At 38.1% G+C, this 24492-nt stretch overlaps 1 protein-coding gene across 1 annotated transcript in view; it reads left to right on the top strand.

Annotated features, from left to right (window-relative positions):
- KHDRBS3 (KH RNA binding domain containing, signal transduction associated 3) overlaps positions 1-24492 on the top strand; it is a 273510-nt gene that overhangs the window by 198466 nt on the left and 50552 nt on the right. The window contains exon 6 of the mRNA XM_036748646.1: positions 22223-22412. Coding sequence (XP_036604541.1) covers positions 22223-22412 — 190 coding nt within the window. The remainder of the gene's footprint in view (positions 1-22222; positions 22413-24492) is intronic.

Raw genomic sequence — 24492 nt, 5'->3', positions numbered from 1 at the left:
GATGTAGATAGCCCTCTCCATCATGAGTCCTTTGGAGGTGTCTTTGCACCTTGTGGTGCTGAGAAGAGTAAAGTCTATCGGGTTAGTGATCACAGAATCCATTTATCTGTGGTTGTGTATAATGTTCTCCTGGTTCTGCTCCCCTCGCTCAGCATTATATCGTGTAGGTTTTTCCAGGTTATTATGAAGTTTGTATCATCCCCATTTCTTATAGCACAGTAGTATTCCATTACCTTCGTATACCACAACTTGTTCAGCCATTCCCCAATTGACGGGCATCCCCTTGATCTCCAATTCTTTGCCACTACAAAAAGAGCTGCTATAAATATTTTTGTACGTGTGGGTCCCTCTACCACTTGTGCGATCTCTTTGGGGTACAACCCTAGAAGTGGTATTGCTAGGTCAAAGGGTATGAATGTTTTTATAACCTTTTGGGCATAGTTCCAAATTGTTCTCCAGAATAACTGGATCAGTTCACAACTCCACCAGCAATGTAACAATGTTTGAATTTTCCCACATCCTCTCCAGCATTTATTATTTTCCTATTTTGTCATTTTAGCCAATCTGACAGGAGAGATGTGGTATCTGAGAGTTGTTTTCATTTGCATTTCTTGAAGTCAGTAGTGACTTCAAGCATTTTTTCATATGCCTATACATATCTTAAATTTCTTCCTCTGAGAACTGCCTGTTCATATCCTTTGAGCATTTCTCAATTGGGGAATGACTTGTATTCCTCTAAATTTGTCTCAGTTCCCTGTATGTTTTAGAGATGAGGCCTTTATCAGAGACACTAGTTATAAAGATTTTCTCCCAATTTTCTGCTTCCGTCCTAATCTTTGTTGCATTGACTTTGTTTATACAAAAACATTTCAATTTAACATAATCAAAATTATCTATTTTGCATTTTGTAATGCTCTCTATCTCTTGTTGGATCATGAATTCTTTGCTTTTCCATAAATCTGATAGGTGAACTATTCCTTGCTCTCCCGAATTGCTTATAGTATCAGCCTTTATTCCTAAATCATGAGCCCATTTTGACTGTATTTTGGTATATGGTGTAAGATATTGGTCTATGCCCAGTTTCTGCCCTATCATTTTCCAGTTTTCCCAGCAGTTTTTGTGAAATAGTGAATTCTTAGCCCAGAAACTGGATTCTTTGGGTTTATCAAAGAGTAGATTGCTATAGTCGTTGACTACTACATCTTGTGTACCCATCCTATTCCACTGATCCACCACTCTATTTCTTAGCCAATACCAGATAGTTTTGATGACTGCTGCTTTGTAGTACAGTTTAATATCTGGTATGGCTAGGCCACCTTCCCTAGCATTTCTTTTCATTAATTCCCTAGATTTCTAGACCTCTTGTTCTTCCAGATGAATTTTGTTATTATTTTGTCCAGCTCTGTAAAATAATTTTTTGGTAGTTCTATTCGTATGGCACTGAATAGATAGATTAATTTAGGTAAAATTGTCATTTTTATTATATTAGCTCAGCCTAACCTTGAGCAACTGATATTTTTCCATTTATTTAGATCTGACTTTATTCGCAAGAAACATATTTCATAATTATGTTCATATAGACCCTGGTTTTGTCTTGGCAGATAGACTCCCAAATATTTCATAGTTTCCACAGTAACTTTGAATGGAATTTCCCTGGGGAAGAGCTTAAGCAAGTCCCTGCTTTCCAGCAGCCATCTTGGCTCTGCCCCCTTTAAAGTTGTGAATCTCTTACAGAAGACTATAATCTTTTTAAGCTTGATGGGATCAGGAAAATGTCATCTACAAGTAGAAACCTATAAAGGACCTCCTTGGGGATCCTCCTGATAAAGTTGAATTCTTTCCTGTATCCCCTTCATCACCATGACAAATACAACTATGGCAAGCCTGTATCTCCCTTTTCCATTCCCTTGTTAATCAGAAGATCATAATATCTTGTTTTGTCTTTCAAAATATCTTGAATGTTTTGGTGTATAGAAGGAAGTCACCTTTTTGGAATAAAGCCTGTAAGGCAACAAAATATTTTTCTCTACCAATTAAAATACTTTTTCATTACCAACAGACTAATGAATATAGTACAACCTTTTGGTCAATTGTATAATGATAAAGATGTGATCCAATGTAGAAGATTCCGACTATACACAGTACTTGTACATATTAGGCACTATTTAAATGCTAGCTCTTATTATTTTTATTGTTAGCAGGAATTCTTCATCCACTTAAGTCTGTTTTTTAATGTATAGATGGTTAAAACAAACTTCTGAAGTCATTCCTCACAATAAGATTTCAGGTGATCTTTTATTATATATTTTATTCTGAAATGGTGCAGTATTTCTTTTAGTTGCTCTTTCTGTCAAGGAGTTTAAGTCTTACCTGCAGTCTTTTCTAACTTCTTTTGGGTTCCTTATTATCATGGTTAATTTCCATTGGTTAAACTTCTTCAGAAAAGGCTTATTATACTCTCTATGTATATTTTTCTATCCATTTTTCATTTGGCATCATTCACAGAATATTTAAAATAACACAGTTTAGAATTGCTTTAATTGATTAACTTTTCTGATTTCTGTTCTTCTGATTTCATATGAATTTTGTTCTTGAGTAACATCAACTCCTTAATTTCTTCTCCAAGGAGAGCCAAACTATCCTTCCATTAAAATGGAAGGGGAGCTTTTTTTTACCATATGCTTTTATTTAAAGCAAGAATATAAAGATTAGTTCAATTCATTTACCCCAGTAACATGTTCACTCATTGGTCATTGGAAAGATAGCACACTTTTACAATACCAACAGCCAAGCTAATGGTTATTTTGTTGTTCAGTTGTATCAGACTCTTTGTGATCCCATTTGAGGTTTTCTTGGCAAAGATGCTGAAGTGGTTTGCCATTTCTTTCTCCAGTTCATTTTAGAGATAAGAAAACAGTGTTAAAGTGACTTGCCTACGATCACATGGGCAAATTTGAACCCAGGTCTTCCTGACTCTTGGCCTGGTATTCTATCCACTGTGCCATCTAGCTTCCCCAATAAATTGCCTACCCTACCCTATAGTGAGATGCTATGGAATGCAAAGTTGCATATATACTATAACATTATTTGCAAAAGCCTTGTTGAGCCACAGATCTATACCCTATCTCCCCCTCCCCCACCAAAAGTATAAGAGTGACCATGAGGAATAGTAAATAACCTTGTAGAAACTCTTGTCTACTTTTTCTCATAAAAACTCTGTAATGGGCTACAGTTATTAAATTAAAAGGTAAGTATTAGGGAAAAATATCAAGTAGGTGATTTTCTAGTATTTTATAGTTGGTAAACTGCCAAGATAAAAACTTTTCAAAAGTTACAAACTGTTATGCATTCCTTCTAATAACATTTTCCTCCCTAGGAAAAATCTACCTTGAGTCTTTTTTGTTTCTTGACCTTCTTCATTTATTCAGCTTTAGAAAATGAACATTCCACAGAGCTGTGTGCATGTGTATAGGGATGCTTGTAGGTTAACAGAGTGGGACCTTAAGTATGATACCCTCTTTAGTCAAGTGCTCTTGGGCCTGGCCACAAATGGTATGACTCCAACAGCAGCAAGAACCAGGCAGAACAGCAAAGGTTTACAAGTGAAATGTGTTTTTAAAAAAAGTTTTAAATGAGACAATATAAAAATCTAAATTCCTGAAGACCAATGAATTATCAAGTACCAATGAACTAGACACTCAAGCAGTTTATGAAACATGCCATTCATTTCCTGAAGAGATGTCTTCAGGAGTTCCCCAGGACAACAGGCAGGAAACAAGGATTATAGACCCTAAACCTAAGAGTCACAGTCCTCTGTCCCTTTAGCTTTCCTCCCTTTTTAACCCTTTCCCAACAAGGGGACAGGGCAGGGTCCCAGCTAGACTACAAGAATATACCATATTGTCTTCTCAAGGGGAACTGCTTCCTCCTGAAGTATAATTTTAAAAAGAAAAATGAGCAAAACCAAAGGGACAGACTAAGAAGGCACTTTCTCTTTCCCACTTTAACTGTCCTTCAGTTTGCTCTTGGAAGTTCAAGTCAAAGCTCTGGCTTCATTTCATCTGACTTCACGGCTATTCCAGCCAGGAGGAGCCACTTTCATCCAGTTAAGACAAATACTTTATGCCAAAAGGACCATGGAGTTTTGGTTCCACTGCATTTACTTAAAATACACTGATGGGGGAGATGGAGACTGGGGAAGAAAGCAGAACCTTCATTTCAAGGCAGCAGGACAGAGAGCAGAACCCTAACTAGACCTTTAAAGAATTTATTTCATTCTGAAAGAAACAAATAATTAAGTTTCACAAGTATAAAATTAAGTCATCACTGAATTCAGGAATGAAAGAAGCACTCAGTTATAGATACAATTCCATCTGTAAATGCTAACTTTAAATTTGGAGAGGGACAGCACTCATTGCATTAATATTATGAGTTGGGATTTCTGGTGTGGTTCCTATATCTATATGCTATTTTTTATACAATTTATTTTTGTAGTAAGTCTACTATGGCCCCATCTCAATCGGTCTTAAGTTTTAGAAAGTCCATAGGTCATGTAGTTGGCTGTTGCTGTTATAGCCACTGCTTGAAGAGGCCTCGCTGTTTGGTGTTTGCTGAGTTGAGTCCTCACCATTTAAGCTCTTCCTGTGAACAGGAAAAGTGTCATGCAGTTCCAACCATGGCACAATACAGCTGCTGTGAAAGAAGTGCTTGCAAGGTAACTGCTGGACCTGCTCTCTGGCTGTGTAGTCTTCTTTGCACACTGGACATTAGACTTGTATCAACTTGTTCCTGAGTTACTGTCACTGTCAGAAGAGAAGTGATCTTTTCTTTATCAGCTGGGGGACACCCAGTGTTTTCCAGCTGTCCAAAGAGCTGAGTGAGAATGGCATCAAGCCCCGCCCAACCCCAGGCACAGTCCCTGGGATTGGAGTGCAGAATCCTACTCCATGAAAAAGGAGACGGGGAGCCAGGAATTACTGAATTTGCAAAGAATCCTGCAGAGAGCTGTTGTATTATTCCTTCAGTTGCTGGGGACCTGTCAGGTTGAGAACTTCCCTGGGATCATTATCTCCTGGTCATAGGCAGTCTGGGTGGCCTGCTGGGCCCCCAAAGATCTGCATGGGTTTGATGACCCCATTCAGTGTCTCTAATATCTTGATCCAGTGGTCAGAAATGGTCTAAAGTCTGGGAAAAACATTGTATGGTCCAAATGGTCCCAGAGCTCTGCAAACTTTGTGGATATGCTATCCTCTAGGCTGCTGCTACCACTATCTAAAAAACTGGAATCATCAGTCACTTCTTCAATAAAGCCTGATTCACATCTGGGGCAGATATACTCCACTCCTTAATCCCATCAGATCCTTTCACAGTCCTTTTTGTATATAGTATCAGTCTCACCCCCATTAAGTTGCAGATTCAGTAAGAATCTTACTGGACACTATTGGCATTACAATAAACCTTGTCAATTGACTAGAAGAATGTCTGAGTGCCTAAATTCCAGGCAGACACAGCCCAGTACCCTGACATTTCAGGGTTCCCAACAACTCCAAACTGTATCATTTCCATAACTCATCAAGACAATCCACAGAGAAAAAGAGAGGTTGTAATACGCATTTGTGAATAGCCTCATATAGAAATTCACAGATCCTCCAAGTGTTGAGGTTTTTTAGAGGTTTAGAAGTGCTCAGGACCCCAAAATACTGACACACCACGCCAGGTCCTACTTGAATGAATACGACCAAAGCCTTCTTACAGTAAGAGAAAAAAAAAGTTTATTAAAGATTTGCCATATTGGCCAGACTTTTAAGAAATCTCACCACTGGCTAGACTCCTAAAGAATCTGAGGCAGCCTGAGACTTTTGTGGTACTTACTGGGTGCTTACAGAGCTTATTGAGTCTTTAGTTCTTGCTTTTCTTTTACTTTTATATTTCTTATTTTACTTACCAGGTTTTTCCAGAAATTTCAATTGAACCTTACAACAATCCTGTGAGGGAGGTGGATATTATTATCATCTTCATCTTAAAGTTTAGGAAACTAAGGCAGACAGAGGTTAAGTGATTTTTTTCCAGGTCACACAGCTAGTAAGTATCAGAGGCTGCATTTGAACTCTCATCTTCTTAATGCTAGGTCCATCACTCCACTGTGCCATGTAATTCCTGAAGTGTAGAAGCATGTGTCTCAAGGAGATAGCCATAACAATAAACACACACACACACACACACACACACACACACACACACACACAGAGTGAAATAACTCTGGATTAAATTTAGAATTTAATAAAATAATTTACCTCTAATTTTTTAGGTCGTGAAACTTAGACCTCAGAAGTGAAGTAGATTGTTCAGAGTAGCACAAGTATTAGATTTGAACCAGCTTTCTTTGACTTTAAAAGCAATGTCCTCTCTTCTATAACACACTGCCTTTCCTTGATGTACTACTACTTTGGGAATGGTGTGAGTGTGTGGAATTTGTTTTTACTTTATTATTTCTGAGGTACTTTAATCTCAAAAACTAACTCAAGGGCCAAACTAAAAATCTCAGAAACTCAAAAATGGTATGTAAATTAAACACATAAACAAATAAGTCAGAGAGATATTATATAGTAAAGCAGAAAATGAAATAATCTCAGAGTTAAAATTCTTGAATTTTGTTCCTTGAACAAATATTTGGGTTCTAAAAGTCTAGTGAGACAGCAGTTTATAACAAAAAGAAAAAAAAAAGATTGGGGTTTTAGTAAATCCATTATGTCAATAGTCAGACATGGCAACAAAAAATATTAATTCAGTCTGAGATTTCACTGTGAGGCATAGTGTCCCGAACAAGAGAATTGATAATCCCAATGTACTCACACATTGACCGACCACATCTGTAATATTTTTCTTCTCTGGGCATCACATTTTAGAAGGATGTTGGCAAAGTGAAGAATCTCCAAAAGAGGGCAGTTAAGTTGTGAAAAGGCCTTACTGCCCTGACACACAAAATCACTTAAAAGAAATGTGAATGCTTACCTTGGAGAAGAGAAGATATAAGGGAAGAAAAAAAATATCTTTCTGTCCTTGAAGCTTTTAAAGAGCTGCCTTTTTCTTTAAAGGGATTAGACTCCTTCCCATGGGGCTTTACACAATAGAATTTGGAACATTAGTAAGCATCTTGGAGGTGGGTTTCACATTGGTAATAAGGAAAAATTTAATAACAATTACAACCATCCAAGAGTTGAATGAATTGCCTGGGAGATAATGAATGATACCTGACAAGATATTTAAGGGAAGCCTAAACAACCATATCTTGAATCTTGGAGAGAGGATTCTTGATTAGCCCTTTAGATGGTCCTTTAAAGGCCTTCAATGGCTTTGAAACATGACTGTCTCCCCTTAAGAGTTGATGACTTTTTTAAAAAATTTATTTATTTAACATAGATACTTTTCAGCATTGATTTTCACAAGAGTTTGAATTACAAATTTTCTCCCCATTTCTACCCTCCCCCCCGCTCCAAGATCACATATATTCTGGTTGCCCTGTTCCCCATTCAGCCCTCCCTTCTGTCACCCCACTCCCCTCCCATCCCCTTTACCCTTCCTTTCTTGTAGGGCAAGATAAATTTCTACGCCCCATTGCCTGTGTATCTTATCTTCTAGTTGCATGCAAAAACTTTTTTTTTTTGTTTTTGAACATCTGTTTTTAAAACTTTGAGTTCCAAATTCTCTCCCCTCATTCATTCCCACCCACCCTCCCTAAGAAGTCAAGCAATTCAACATAGGCCACATGTGTATCATTATGTATAACCCTTCCACAATACTCATGTTGTGAAAGACTATATTTTGCTCCTTCCCAACCCATCCCCCTTTATTGAATTTTCTCCCTTGACCCTGTCCCCTTTCGAAAGTGTTTGTTTTTTATTACCTCCACCCCCATCTGGCCTCCCCTCCATCATCCCCCCCTTTTTTATCTTCTTCCCTCTTCTTTCCTGTGGGGTAAGATACTCAATTGAGTATGTATGGTATTCCCTCCTCAGGCCAAATCTGATGAGAGCAAGATTCACTCATTCCCCCCTCACCTGCCCTTTCCCCTCCTCCCACAGAACTGCTTCCTCTTGCCACCTTTATGTGAGATAATCCACCCCATTCTATCTCTCCCTATCTCCCTCTCTTAGTATGTTGCTCTCTCATCCCTTAATTTCATTTTATTTCTTTTAGATATCTTCCCTTCATCTTCAACTCACCTTGTGTCTGCTCTCTCTCTCTCTCTACATATCTATATATATATATACACACACACACACACACACACACACACACACACACACATGAACATTCACTTATATATATATACGTAAACATATATATATATATATATATATACACACACACACATATACATATACATATTCCTTTCAGATACTATGATATTGAGGTCTCATGAATCATACACATCATCTTTCTATGTAGGAGTGTAGACAAAACAGTTCAACTTTAGTAAATCCCTTATGATTTCTCTTTCTTGTTTACCTTTTCATGCTTCTCTTGATTCTTATGTTTGAAAGTCAAATTTTCTGTTCAGCTCTGGTCTTTTCACTGAGAAAGGTTGAAAGTTCTCTATTTTATTGAAAGTCCATATTTTACCTTGGAGCATGATACTCAGTTTTGCTGGGTAGGTGATTCTAGGTTTTAATCCTAGCTCCATTGACCTCCGGAATATCATATTCCAAGCCCTTTGATCTCTTAATGTAGAAGCTGCCAGATCTTTGGTTATTCTGATTATGTTTCCACAATACTCAAATTGTTTCTTTCTGGCTGCTTGTGGTATTTTCTCCTTGATCTGGGAGCTCTGGAATTTGGCGACAATATTCCTAGGAGATTTCTTTTTGGGATCTATTTGCGGAGGCGATCGATGGATTCTTTCAATTTCTATTTTGCCCTGTGGCTCTAGAATATCAAGGCAGTTCTCCTTGATAATTTCTTGAAAGATGATATCTAGGCTCTTTTTTTGATTGTGACTTTCAGGTAGTCCAATAATTTTTAAATTATCTCTCCTGAATCTATTTTCCAGGTCAGTGGTTTTTCCAATGAGATATTTCACATTGTCTTCCATTTTTTCATTCCTTTGGTTCTGTTTTGTAAGATCTTGATTTCTCATAAAGTCACTAGCTTCCACTTGCTCCAATCCCATTTTTAAGGTAGTATTTTCTTCAGTGGTCTTTTGGACCTCCTTTTCCATTTGGCTAATTCTGCCTTTCAAGGCATTCTTCTCCTCATTGGCTTTTTGGAGCTCTTTTGCCATTTGAGTTAGTCTATTTTTTAAGGTGTTGTTTTCTTCAGTGTACTTTTCAGTATTTTTTGGGGTCTCCTTTAGCAAGTCATTGACTTGTTTTTCATGGTTTTTTCACATCCTTCTCGTTTCTCTTCCCATTTTTTCCTCTACTTCTCTAACTTGCTTTTCCAAATCCTTTTTGAGCTCTTCCAGTTCATGTTTTTCTTGGAGGCTTTTGGTGTAGGCTCTTTGACTTTGTTGACTTCTTTAGGCTGTATGTTTTGGTCTTCTTTGTCACCAAAGAAAGAATCCAAAGTCTGAAACGGAATCTGGGTGCGTTTTCGCTGCCTGGCCATATTCCCAACCAACTAACTTGACCCTTGAGTTTTTCAGCGGGGTATGACTGCTTGTAGACTAAAGAGTTCTATGTTCCACGTTTGGGGGGGTGCGCCAGCTCTGCCACACCAGCACTCCTCCTTCCCCAAGAACCCCCAACCCAGACTGGGCTTAGATCTTCAGCAGGCTGTGCACTCCTGCTCTGATCCACCACTTAATTCCTCCCACCGGGTGGGCCTGGGGCCTGAAGCAACTGCAGCTGTAGCTGCCCCACCTCTGCTGCCCTGGGGGCAGTGGCCGAACCTCGAACCCCTTCCACTCCCACAGCTTTTCCCACTAACTTTCTCTGCTGTCTTTGGTGTTTGTGGGTTGAGAAGTCTGGTAACTGCAGCAGCTCACTGATTCAGGGCGCTAGGGCTCGCTCCGCCCGGCTCCTGGTCTGGTTGGTCCGAGCCACTCACGCTGGGCTCTGCTCTGTTCCGGTCCCAGCTTCCAGCTTCCAGCTCTCAGTTCTCACCTCCGTGTGGGATAGACCTCACCCAGAGACCATCCAGGCTGTCCTGGGCTGGAGCTCCGCTTCCCTCTGCTGTTTTGTGGGTTCTGCAGTTCTAGAATTGGTTCAGAGCCATTTTTTATAGGTTTTTGGAGGGACTCGGCAGGGAGCTCACGCTAGTCCCTGCTTTCTGGCCGCCATCTTGGCTCTGCCCCCAGAGCTTATGACTTTTAAAAAATTTTGATGATTTTTTTTGGTATCTTTTCTCATATTACCCCAATTTCCAAATATATCCTTAAACTATCCTTTGAATAAAGAATAAAAAAAAGAAAGACAAAAAAAGCAGCTCAGCAGAACGAACCAATTCAGTCTTAACTACCTTATTTTACACACCCATGATTTGCTGTCTCTGAAAAGAGAGGCAGGTGCATGTTGTCATCTCTTCTTCAGAACCAAGCTTAGTCACTGTAATTACATAATGTTTAATTTGTTTTTATGGTATATAAGGCTTTCCTGGTTATGCTTTCTTCACTCTTTATTAGTTCTTTTAATTGTCATGCTTTGAATTTTTCAAATTCATTATTTCTTACAGTACATCACATACAGTTATACTTATATATCACAATTTACTTAGCTATTCCCCAGTCAGTAGTCATGGACTTGGTTTCCCTTCTTTGCTATCCAAAGAAGTACTACTTTGGTTAGTTTGGTATATAGTGAGTTCTATCTGTCTTGAATCTCTGTGGGGTATCTACCTGAAAAGGGGAATCTCTACCTCAAAGGGTAGAGGCTTATGACTCATGGAGGTGGTGGTGATGGAAGTGTTTTCAAGACAGCACAAATTAGGAGAATTCCATGTTCATTGAATATTTAGAAACATTAAAACAAGTTAGTTTTGGAAATTAAATACTTTAGTACTAATGAAAGTGAAATATTCTTAATTCAAAAGTGGCTAATACATTGCTCCATGCACTAAAGGCCTTCAGAAATGACTTGTCGGGGTAGCTAGGTGGCAGAGTAAGTAGAGCACAGGCCCTGGAGTCAGGAGGACCTGAGTTTAAATCTGGCTTCAGACACTTGACACATGTACTAGCTGTGTGACCTTGGGCAAGTCACTTTACCCCAGTTGCCCTGCCAAAGAAAACCAAAAACCAAAACAGAAATGACTTGTTAAATATTGAATTGCTGAAATATTTTGTGCGTCACAGAGCCCTTACTTTCTGATGTCAAGCAGAGTGCGGTTTTATTCATTATACCATGAAGACTCTTTTGTATGTGAACATTTTTTTTGGTAGCAGTAGTATGATAATAAGAAAGGAATAGCTTAAAACCTATTTGGCACAGCAGTAACACACTCTTGCTATACCTCAAGTGTTCATCTTCGGTGAATCCCAGCTGTTTCTGGATAAGTCAAAGGAAATAATGCTCAGGGGGGTAATTTAGTCAGTTGGACATAATTGAGCAGTCAGTAAGTAACTGCTTTTATACCACTTACTGGACTGTTAAAGGATATATGCTGTTTTCCTTTTTTTAAAAATTTCGAAGAACTTGATGATTGCATGAACTTAATTATTTAGCTACAATGTCCGTGCAGTGGTATTGGAACAAATGGTTTAAGAGTATGAACTTGTGAACCACTTCACTGTAAAAGTTATGAATCTACATTTATATTTTAAAGTATGCTCTTAATAAGAAGGATGTTTCTTTTCATGTTGTTACATTAAAGCTCTTAATACACTGGCCTTTTCCTACTTTTCCAGTCTTCTTATGCCTTAATCTGCTCCAGGTGTTCTGTAGTCCAATGACTTTGACCTTACCATTCCTCTCAGGAGACACATTATTTCCTAACTCTGTGAATTTCATTGGCTTTCTGCTTTGCCTCAAATTATCTCAGTCTTCACCTTTGCCTCTTGGCCTCCCTGCTTTCTTTCAGGTTCCAGCTCAGATTCCACCTTCTCCAAGAATCGTTTCCAGTCCTCCTTAGTGCTAGTGCCTTCCTTCCAAGATTATCTCCACTTTACCCTCTGTATATTTTATTTGTACATAATAATTTGCTTTTCTACTAGACCATTAGCTCCTTGAGAGCAGAAACTGCTTTTGTCTTTTTTTTGCCTTTCTTTTATCTCTAGTACTTAGCACAGTGCCTGGCATATAGTAGGCACTTAATATTTTTTGACTTGATTTGACTTAGATATCCATTTCTGGACATTGTCAGATAATCCATTTCTATTTATAGTGTGTGTGTGTGTGTGTGTGTGTGTGTGTGTGTGTATGTATGTATATACGTATATACATACATACTTATACATACACATTTGTTTATTTATTCATTCATTTATTTTTGGTGGGGTGGGAGTAGGGGGGACTGCCAGATAAGATGATTAGCTGAAGGGTGAGAATATTTTTAATGTATTTATTTTTGATAATTTATTTTTTATCCATAGAAAAACATTTTGTCTAGCTCCAAATTAATGTATGTATACCAGAAACTATTCTCTTTCATATATATTCAGAAAAAAGATTCTGAAATTCACTAACCTCTCATTGCTAGCAAATATAAATGTTTACTGCAACTTAATGAATTAGAAAAAAATGTACCTTTCTAAAACTTAACTTTTACATCCTTTCTAATCTCGCATGTAAGTTTGAAAATAATCTTCCTGAAGCCTAATTCACAGGTCTAATCAGGTCATTCCGCTGCAAACATATGTAATAGTCCCATTTTTTTATCTATAGGATGAAGTATTTAACACCTTAACCTAACTAATAAGGCTTTCAGTAATCTGACTCCAACCTACCCTTCCAACTCTATTTTAGTCACTGTATATTTCACTAAAGACTAGTTGCTATTCACTGATCTCATACTGTTTTGAACAGATTTCTCCCAGATACTTATCTGTTGTAATACTTCTCTTCCTTCAAAGCCTATCTCAGGTGCTATTTCTCAAATCTACACAGCTATAGAGTTATTATTCCTCCTTGCATTTTGGGCTTCTATATTGCACTTAGTACATTCCTAATTTTCGGCAAGGTCAACAAAACTCTAAAGTCTCCAATGTTTTCCATAATAATTTGTTTCTTTAGTTCTCTACTTCTTTTTATAATATGTATAAAGGTATAGTTTTGCTTCTTAAAACTATGTAAAAGTTTTAGTCTTCCTTACTGAGTATGTGCTAGTTTTCTGTACTGAGTATAAATGAATCAATATTGTTTGCAATAGAATATATATGCATATATAATTTATGCATAGCTAAATAAGTTCTTTGTCCCTTTATTTAGGATCTTTGTGTATTGGAATTTTATTCCTCACCCCTGAACTCCATGGAATGTGAGTTAGCCTGTCAAATGTTTGTTTCGCCCGTCTCACCCCACCCCACTCCCCAGAAAAAGGGATGGGGTCTGTGAGGCCTTAGCAGGGTCAGTTTCCTAGAACAGGGTTTCTTAAACTTTTTCCACTTGAGACCAGGTCTTGTCATGTCACTCCCCTCCCCACTCCCAACCCTCACTCTCCAGCTGCAGTGGCTCTTTATTACTTTCAGGATTAAATACAAAATGCTCTGTTTGGTATTCAAAGCTATTAGTAACTTATTTCCCTCCTACCCTTCCAGTCTTCTGTATCAGTGTTTCAACAATCTGGCTAGCAGCTGTTGTGGGGGTGAAAGACCAACACAAGCCCAACAACAAGAACACTACCAGCACGCTACAAAAGCACAGGTTCTTTTGATCTGCTTTGGTAAGGAAAGCAACGTTAAGGGGTTGACAAGCTTACTTTAATTCAGCATACAAATATCATTCACTTAGTTCAGGGGAAAACACCAGCACCCTGAACTTAAGAGCAAAATACAAACAAATTACAAACATCAACAGGGAGACCTTGTCTGATTCAAATCCCAGTTACATAGTTACCAGAGTTTAACAAAGTCTCAGCATACAGGTTACAAGCTGGAGGGTTCTCAGCTACAGCTGCCCGGAGTCTCCACAACACCTTGCGCCACCAAGAGTGAGAGCCCCAAACAAACTACAAACATCAACAGACAGACCAAATACAGATTCATAGTTACCAACATCTAGGTTCAGCCCAGGAGCTCATAACGTGGGCTGGCCCAGAGTCACTCACGCCACCACTGCTGTGGGTAAGAGCTCCAAAGATGAGAAAGCCAACCCCTGGTTTTATATCTTTTTCAGGATCAGGGGTGAGTCACACATGCGACTCACCCACATGACCTAGAATTGTCACAAAGAGGCAATTTAAACCCACGTGGTCTAAAAGCCTCAGCTGCCCCAGACATGTCACTCAAACTCATGTGTAAACTAGGCGCTCCCCTGAGGCAAGGAGGCACCAGGGACACCCAAATCTAATCAAGGAAACAAAGGCCAAACTCTTCAAGGGCACTTAGTTGAACTAAGTGCTAAGAGCCCATTTTGCTTACCAACACAATCAGTTAGGCAAGTGTCACAGTATGGATGGTGACCATGAATATGCCTGTATAGTTCTGTATTGAAGAATATAAGAGACTCTCCATATGGAAAGCAGAAGAATTAAAACATTTATTCAGACACAAGAGGATCAAATCCCAAAACCACTAACTCCAATTCAACATAGCAGCAATTATATCCCCAAACCAGCAAGTCCACTTCATTATAACAACAAGAATTTAAAACACACTATCACAGCAGGGAGCCAGTCCATCCCATACCATTCCCCTCTGCTAAGGCCTTCCCATAAACTCTCACTCACAAATGCTAGCTATCTACTTGCCTGCCTCCTCTCCTCCCACAGTTCTGAGACAGAGCTTAAAAGCTACCCTCAGAGTGTATATACCATTTTTAGAGCCCCAGGGCTTCACAGTCCTTGTGACCTAATTGGCAAAAGGGTGTGGGCCTTCCTACAAATAATCCTTCTCTAATCAAGTTTCCCTTAACTAGCTCCACCTAAGACCTATTAATGGGATTAATGGGTGGGGAAGATCTTTAATCACATTAACACCATATCTTCTTACACTTTACTTCCTAACATGCACTCTTCCATTCAGTGACATTGGTCTTCTGATTGTTCCAGGAACAAAACATTCCATCTCTCAATTCCAGGAATTTCCTTTGGCTCTCCCCTATACCTCATATGCTCTCCTTCCTCCACTCTGACTTTTGGTTTCCTTTAAGACTAAACTAAAATTCTGGAACAAATAGAAGACCAATGGAAGAGTGTGCGACAGGAATTAAAGTGTAAGAAGACTGGAAAGGTAGGAGGGGATTAGGTTATGAAGGGCCTTGGATACCAAACAGAGCATTTTGTGTTTAATCCTGGAAGCCATAGAAAGCCTCTGGAGTTACAGAGTCGGGGTTTGGGTGTAGGGATGGTAGTGACATAATCAGACCTGATCAGATTACTTTAGTGACTTAATGGAGAATGGATTGAAGTGGGGAAGAACTTGAGGCAGGTAGACCCATCAGCAGCCTATTGCTGTAATCAAGGTATGAGATGATGAGGGCCTGAACTAGGGTGGAGGCAGGGTCAAAAGGGAGAAGAGGAGGGGCCATGTAGAAGAGATGTTGCAGAGCTGAAATTGACAGGCCTTGGCAACAGCTTGGATATGAGGGGTGAAAGGTAGTAAGGAATCCTGGATGACTCCCAAGGTGTGAGCCTGAGGGACCTGGAGAATGGTGTTGTTCTCTACAGTAATAAGGAAGGTAGGAATGGTGGAAGGTTTAAGAGGAAAGATAATGAGTTCTGCTTGGATATAATTAATGAGATTATGATGTCTATTGGACATCCTTTTTGAGATATTTGAAAGGCAATTGGAGATGCAAAATTGGAAGTCAGCAGAGAGTTTGAAGCAGACCAGCAAATCTGAGGAACATTCAGGTCAGAGAACCAGGAGAGAGTGGTGTCCTTTTGTTGTCGTTTGTCCTTCATTCTCGAAGAGGACCATGACGTGCAAGTGAATTGGATTTAAGTCAGAGAGAGCTATGCAAAGTCACCAGCCTCACTTTTTCCTCCAAAGCCATCTGAATCCATTGGCCAGATACAGATCAGGATGACTGGAGATGACCCAGGATGCAGTGGGAGAGCCTGGCCTTTTAACTCTAAAGTCTTTAACAGGTCTCAGTTTGACTGAAAAACTATAGAGAAGAGAGTATCAAGGAAGGCACAGTGATCAGTAGTGTCCAAGGCTGCGGAGAGGTGAAGGAGGATGAGGATTGAGAAAAGGGTATTTGGAGAGAGAAATTTCAGTGGAATAATGAGTTTGGAATCCAGAGTGAGAGCAAAGAAATTGGAAATGCTCATTGCGGGCAGCCTTTGAGAGTTTAGCTGCAAAGAACAGAAGAGATACAGGACTCCAGTTAGCAGGGATGGAAGGATCAAGTCAAGGTTTTTATAGTACAGAGGAGACATGGGCATGTTTGTAGGCAGTAGTGTTAGAAATACACTTGACACTGAAATTCAGGTGGTATGGGCAATTTATTATTATTGAGGAATTCAAAGGAACTGGTAAATGTTCCTGGCCAGGAGCAGACTTTACCCTTCTTTAGGAAGGGGACTGGAGTGTACAGGAGTGAGAACAACTTTATTCTGTTAGACTGACATAGATTGATGCACCGTCAGCTCAGTACCTCCCTTCAGAGAAAGGATTGGTCTGCTCCCTTCTAGGTCACAATCTTCCCTATATGCTCCCAATATGCAACTCCTTGGCATGTTCCCCCTCCTCAACATACGTCCCATGTTCAAAAATGGTGGAAAACTCTTCCCTGTGGTTGTGTAAGGTAGTATTCAATTAGCCAATTAGGCAATTAAGCATAGCCATTTGACCCAGTTTTCTCTTCAACCCTGACCATTATGTGGCCTTTTTAGACCAGTTTTCCTAACATCCTGAAACTGCAGTTTCTGCAAAAGCACAAACTCTATTCCCTTTGGCTGGGGACCCTCATCCTGCTTAATTTTTACTCCTTCTTTGTTCAGGCTGACACTTCATTAATTATTCTGTGGAACTTAATTAACTCTTCTGTGGAAACCTAACTTTCCCTAACTTTTATCCATCTCTCACAGGGGGATATGAGCCAGTAGAGAGGAAGAGTTTGGAAATAAGTGATAGAGGGGGCAGCCTTACTGGAGGAGGTGGGATAGAATGGGATCACTAGAACAAATAGAAGAGTAAGGGCTATGGTAAAGAGTAAGGCCATTTCATCATGTGAAATGGATGAAAGAGGAGAAAGTGGCAGAGGAGGAAGAGGGGCTCATAGCAAATGACCTCAGTGTTTTCTGTAAATTTGAGACCAGTTTCTCAGCTGAGAGAGCAGGAGGAGGAGAACCATGGCAAGTTTGAGGAAAGATGAAAAGTTTGAAGGAGCCGCTATAGAGAGCAAGTCAAAGAACTAAAAATTTTGAAGGAACCCCAAGTTCAGTTAAACATGTCCATTCTTTGTCACTCCCTTTCTTATATGTATGCCTTTATATGCCTTGAAGTGAAATCTTTGGGTCCAAAGGAATGAAAATTTTAGTTACTTCCTTAGCATAATTTCAAATTGCTTTCTTATTTTTTTTTTTTTGGTGGGGGGAAGGCAAGGCAGTTGGGGTTAAGTGACTTGCCCAAGATCCCACAACTAGTAAGTATGTCAAGTGTATGAGGCCAGATTTGAACTCAGATCCTGCTGACTCCAGGGACATTGCTGTGCTCACTGTTCCACCTAGCTGTCCCCAAATTGCTTTCTAGAATAGTGGTGCCATTTCACAGGTTTGCCAACAGCATGTTAACTGTTTTTGTCTTACCAGAACCACTACAATATTGATTATTTTTATCTTTTGTCATCTTTTAAAAATTTGATAGATAAGAAGTGAATCCTCAGAGTTGCATTAATTTGCATTTCTTTTATTATTAATAATTCAAAGCTGTCTTTCATATGATTGTTTATATTTTACAATTTTTTTGATACCAGCTTGTTCAGATACTCAGGGAATGGCTTTTAGGTCTTATGTATTTTTGTTATTTCCTTATGTATTGGGTATTAAAACCTTGATAGTTATATAGAATGAAAAAGGCTTTTGTTGTCATATACCTTACACTTAGATGTAAAATGTGAGTAATTTGGTTTTCTTATAATTTTTAAAAACTTCTTTGACCTTCAATATTCAAGTCATATGTCTCTTTTTTAGTTTATAGTATAGATGTTGGTATAAGCATGATTTCTGCCAAACTGTATTCCAGTTTTCCCAGAGCTGTCCAAATAGTAAGGAGGTCTTCCCCATGGAATTTATTTTCTGTCATTTACTGAATATCAGGTGATTGACTTCAGTTTTTAAAAGTTCTATATAATCACTTTCATTAACCTGCTTAACTATTTTTGAACCAGTACAAGTACATAGTATATTTACCTTTGATAGTATGATCTTATGTCTAGAGGTGCCATTTTGCCCTTTATTTTTCCCTTGAAAATATAGATTTTTTTCCCCTCCACTGTAATTGTGTTCTATCTAGCTCTGCACTTCTTGGAAATTTAGTGTAGCACTAAATCTGTAAATTAATTTATGTTATATTGACGTATCTGTTATCAAGATGCATCTATGAGCACAGAATATTCCTTCAGTTATTTAAATTGTCTTTTATTTCTTTAAAAAGTGTTTTATAATCATATCTATACTGGTCTTGAATGTGACTTGGCAGATGGACTCTCTCAGAGTTTATGCATTTTGTAGTTATTTTTGAATGAGACATCCCTTCCTATTACTTTCTCCTGAATTATTACTGTGTAGAACTGATATTATGGGGGTGGGTGAGGGCATGATTTTTGTGCTCCTACTTTACAGCTGACATTTATACGACACTTTAAAGTTTGCAAAGCAGTTTAAATCTATTCTTTTATAAGATCCTCTCTGCAAACACTAGGAGTAGGTGATATTATCTCTATTTCACAAATGAGGAAACTGATGCTAAGAAGTGAAATGGAAAAGGAGGTATAAAAGCTAACTGAAGAAAATAATTCTTAAAAACTAGAATTGGGCAAATGGAAGTTAATGACTTCATGAGAAATCAACAATCAAACAAAAGCAAAAGAATGAAAAAAATGGAATAAAATTTAAATATCTTATTGGAAAAAAAAAACGATTAATCTGGAAAATAGATCCAGGAGACATAATTTAAGAATTATTGGACTATCTCAAAGCCATGATCAAAAAAAGAGCCTGGACAGCATTTTTTCAAGAAATTACCTGTTATTCTAGAACCAGAGGGTAAAATAGGAATTCAAAGAATCACCAATCACCTCCTAAAAGAGATCCCAAAATGAAAACCCCCAGAAATATTATAGCCAAATTCCAGAAATCTCAGATCAAGGAGAAAATACTGCAAGCAGCCAGAAAAAAAAACAATACAAGTATCAAGGAATCACAAGATTACACAGGATTTGGTAGCTTCTATAGTAAAGGATTAGTGGACTTGAAAGATGATATTCCTAAAAGCAGAGAAGCTTGAACTACAACCATCGAGCAAAACTGAGCATAATCTTTCAGAGGAAAAAATAGACACTGAATGAAATAGGGAACTTTTAAACATCAGAAAATTCTATTTTCAACTATAAGACTCAAGAGAAGTATAAAGAGATAAACAGGAAAGGAAAAAAAACATAAGATATTCAGTAAAGTTAAACTGTTTACATCTGTACATGGGAGGATGATCCTTGTAACTCTTAAAAACTGTATCTGTATTAGGACAGTTAGGAGGAATATACATAGAGGGTATTGAATAGAAGTTGAATTTGATGTAATGATATTAAAGAAAAATTAAGGGATGAGAAAAAGGATTGCCCTGGGAGAAGAGGGAAGGGAGAGGCAGACTGAGGTATATTATACCATATGAAGAGGAGCAAAAGACTTATTACAGTAGAGGGAAAGAAAGGGGAGGTGGTAAACATTGCTTGAACCTTACTCTCATTGGCTTTTGGCTCAAAGAGGGAATAACATAAACACTTACTTGGTGTAGAAATCTATCTTACCCTGTAGGAAAGTAGGAGGAGAAGCAGACAAGAAGGGGCAGGGCAGGGCAGCTGATAAAAGGGAGGGCAGATTGGTGAGGAGGGACAGGGTGAAAGGAGAGCGAGAAAACTCTTAATGGGCAAAATAGAATGGAAGGAAATGCACAGTGGTCATAACTGGATGTGAATGGGATCTACCCATGAAATGGATTAAAAACAAGAATCTTATAATATGTTGTTTACAAAAACACATTTAAAGAAGTGAGATGCACACAGATTAAAGGTAAAATACTGGACCAGAAAATATTATGCTTCAGCTGAAATTTAAAAAAAAAAAAAAGCAGGGGTAGCAGTCGTGATCCCAGACAAAGCAAAAGCAAAAATAGATCAAATTCAAAGAGACAAAGAAACTACAACTTTCTAAATAGTACCAAAAACAATGCAGTAATATCTATGTCAGACATATGCACCAAATTGTATAACATCCAAAATTCTAAAGGAGAAGTTAAATGAGTTATGGGAGGATGATTAAAAGTCTAGGAGTAGGGAACCTGTTGGCCCTTTAGGTCCTCCTTTGAATCCAAACTTCACAGAACAAATCCCTTTAATAAAAGGAACCAAGAGACCACATGTGGCCTTGAGACTACAGGTTCCCCACCCCTTTTTTAGACATAAAGGGTGATACCATAAGCAAATTAGGAGAACAAGGAATAGTTTGTGTTAGATCTATGGAGAAGAGAAGAAATTTTGACCAAACAAGAGAGAGAAAACATTATGAAATGCAAAATGGATAATGATTATATTAAATTAAAAAGGTTTTGCACAAACAAAAGCAACCAAGATTAGAAGGAAAGCAGAAAACTGGAAAGCAGGTTTTTTACAGCAAGGGTCTCTGTTAAAGGCCTCATTTCAAGAGATATATAGACAACTGAGTCAAATTGATAAGAATGTCATTGCCCAATTAATAAATGGTCAAAGGATATGAACAGGCAGTTTTCAGAGGAAGAAATCAAAATTATCTATAGTCAAAGAAAAAATGTTCTAAATCACTATTGATTAGAGAAATGCAAATCAAAACAACTCTGAGGTACCACCCCCACCTATCAGATTGGCTAAAATGGCCTCTAAAAGAAAAAATCATAAATGTTGGGGAGGATGTGAGAAAACTGGGACCCTAATGTGTTGTTAGTGGAGTTGTGAATTGATCCACCCATTCTAGAGGTAGTTTTGAACTATGCCCAAACAATGCCCAGTCAGAGTGTGCATATCTTTGATCCAGCTATACTATACCACTACTAGGTCTGTATCCCAAAGAGATCATAAAAAAAGGACCCACAAGTATGAAAATAATTATAGCAGGCCTTTTCCTGGTAGCAAAATATTGGAAATTGATGGGATACTTCAAATTGCTTACAGTTTTAGGGATAGGAGGAAGGAAGGAGGCAGGGAGAAAATTTGCAACTCAATTTTTTAAAAAATAAACGTTTAAAATTGTCTTTACATGTAATTGGAAAAATAAAATAGTATTATAAAAAAGAACAAACATTAAAATGATTGTATATGGGAAAGAATATGGTCTGGGTGAGCAAGCTTCAATATATTAAAAATTAAGAATAGAAGAACGGGAATAGAAATTATCCTCACAGATGTATGGCAGAAGAAAGAATAGTAACATCAAAAGATAGCATGCAGACAAAGCTAATGCTTCACTAGCAAACTCATGATGTCAGAGGAAAGCGAGGAAGATCTCTGGCATGCTTTTAGGAGAACCTTCTATAGTGAACTCATGAGCAGAAAAGGACAAGAGGACTAGAGGAAAGCCAACCACAGAAGGGTAGCAATCTATCGTTAGAGGGGATATCCAAATTGATGAGATGACATATTTTGAGTTTTACACAATTACGTTGGTTTGCTCAGTCATATATGGATTATACCTCTACTTTGATATCCCACTAAATGCCAAGCATAATTATATACACACATATGAAATCAGTAAATAATTGCCAAATGAATGAAATCTCATTGCTTTTTGGTAGAAGGCAGCACTTTTTTTTTTTCAAAAACTGATTACTAATGTGTTCTTATTTTTATTTCAACAAAAGTTAAGGAGAATAAAATTTAGATATGCTAGGATGCAATTTTATGAGGATTAAAAATTTAATCAGTCATCCTATCCACAGGGGAAGAGGAGGTATTGCTCCCCGGCCAGCAGGTGTACCAAGAGGTGCACCAGCTCCCAGAGGAGTCCCTCCTAGTCGTGGTCCAGTCAGCCGTGGTAGAGGACTTCTTACCCCTAGAGCAAGAGGAGTTCCCCCAACAGGATACCGGCCTCCTCCCCCACCACCAACACAAGAGACATATGGAGAATATGTAAGTAAATATCTTATTTGACAAATTTCATAAGCCAGTAGAGATTGAGTTCCATAAAATTGAGTTAATAATAATTTGGTTCTATTGTTTCTCCTCATATTTTCTTTTATAATATTCCTTTAAAAGGTATATTACTCTTTGTATTAGAAATAAAGAACTGATAATGATTTTTCCATGTACAATGAGAACAGCATAGTCTCAAGCATTTCTTAGTTTGCTGTGTTACTGACAATGGACTATTCTTACGTATTTTTTTCTGTAGAAAAAACCAGCTTTATCATTTTTTCTCATTTTTCATGAATGAGCAGATCATTTGTCATTCAATAATTTGTTACTATGGTTGAAAGACTTATTTTACCTAGGAAGAAATGTAAATGAAAGGGGAAATAATTTTACAAGAATGTAAACCCAGTGATACCATTAATATACCAACTTAGTTAATTATAAATGAAAAAAGGAAATAGCGTTGAATGAATTATTTCTATTATCAAACTATTAGAGTTATAGAATAAGAGTTGTAAACTAAAATAAAGCAGTAGCAATAGGGGTAAATAGTACACCTCCTAAGTCTTCATAATAGCTTACCTTAATTTATATAGCACTTTAACAAATAAAAGTTAATGTACATAGTCTGATTCTCACAACAGCCCTGCAAGGTAGAACATATGTAAATAAATAGGTATGTACAAGATGCTGAAGAACTCTGTATTCTGTATTCGATCCTGGAGGTAATTGGGAGACCCTTCAGTTTGTTGTGTAGGGAGTGGCATGATAAGAGGATATGTTGGAGGGAAGAACACAACAGTCATAGTGATTGTAATGATGATGAACTCTCCCATAACATGGAACAGGACAGCAAAATGGATTAGAAAGCAGAATGCAGCAACATACATTTTACAGAAGATATACCTGAAACATCAAAGATTCACACAGAATTTAAATTAAGAGTTGGAATAGCATTTCTTATGCTTCAGGCAGACTCATATAAACTGGCAAATGGCCATATCACACAAAGCCATAGTAAAAATAGATATTGTTAAAAGAGATAAACAGGGAAACAACATTATGCTTAAACATCACAAACAATGAAATGATATCAACACTTTTTGTGTCTGTATACATTACACACAAACACACACATACACACACACACACACACACGTACACACACACTCAAATACGCAAACTGGCAGAGCAATCTGAGATGCCTCTCATCCCAGAACCTTGTTTTTATAGGGGTTGATACCCAAATAAGCAAAAGAGACATGGTAAAATACAGAAGCTCATTGGTTGATAGACCTTGCTCTTGAGGGCCAGAAAGTAAGATGGGGAAGGCAAGAGTCATCTCTGGTGGCCAAGTGGTCATCAGGTGGTCACCCGCTCCTGGGCAAGAACAGGTATTCCAGAGGCACAAATAAGTTGGGGCCTTTCCAGAGAATCAAGATATCCAGTCATGCTGGGTTTGGACCACAAATTTGAGTGAAACATGATGGAGATATCTTTGTCAGTGTCTGCACAAGGGAGCTTCATAACTGGTAAACAAGTATCAAATATTAAAGTTTGAGGCCTACTATAAGAACCTATCTTATCTAATTATCCCTATATGATTTATGTAAAATATCAAACTGATTAATAGTGATTGGAATAGAGTAGTGGTCCAAATGAATCATTTCTCCCACCACTCCACTATTATCTACAGTGTGCTGGCCCAGCTTTCCCTCCAAGTCAGTAACAAACTATTCATACACAGAGACGTGTTCTAATCTGATGACTTTGAAACTTCTGGTAGTAGTTATGCCTTGGCCTCACTGCTTTAGTTGACTGCAAAAGTTAACTTAGAGAGAACATCTATGATTGGTCCAAAACTCTGCACCACAAATTGCCTTTATCTGTCTCATGGTCTGTTTTGTCTCTTCTCCTTATTGAATACCAGTGTTTGCTGTGAGGGTGCATCTATTAAGTTTTATTGCATTTAGTTAAATGGAAGACAGCGTTGGTGATGAGGTCATCAGATGCACAAGTCTTCAATAATACGTGACCGTTGCTGTTGCTGTTCCTGACTCCATTCTTCCTTGCCGTG

Source organism: Trichosurus vulpecula, chromosome 1 (genome assembly GCF_011100635.1).
Source record: "Trichosurus vulpecula isolate mTriVul1 chromosome 1, mTriVul1.pri, whole genome shotgun sequence".
Lineage (NCBI taxonomy): Eukaryota > Metazoa > Chordata > Mammalia > Diprotodontia > Phalangeridae > Trichosurus > Trichosurus vulpecula.
This window is presented reverse-complemented; position numbering and strand designations above follow the sequence as displayed.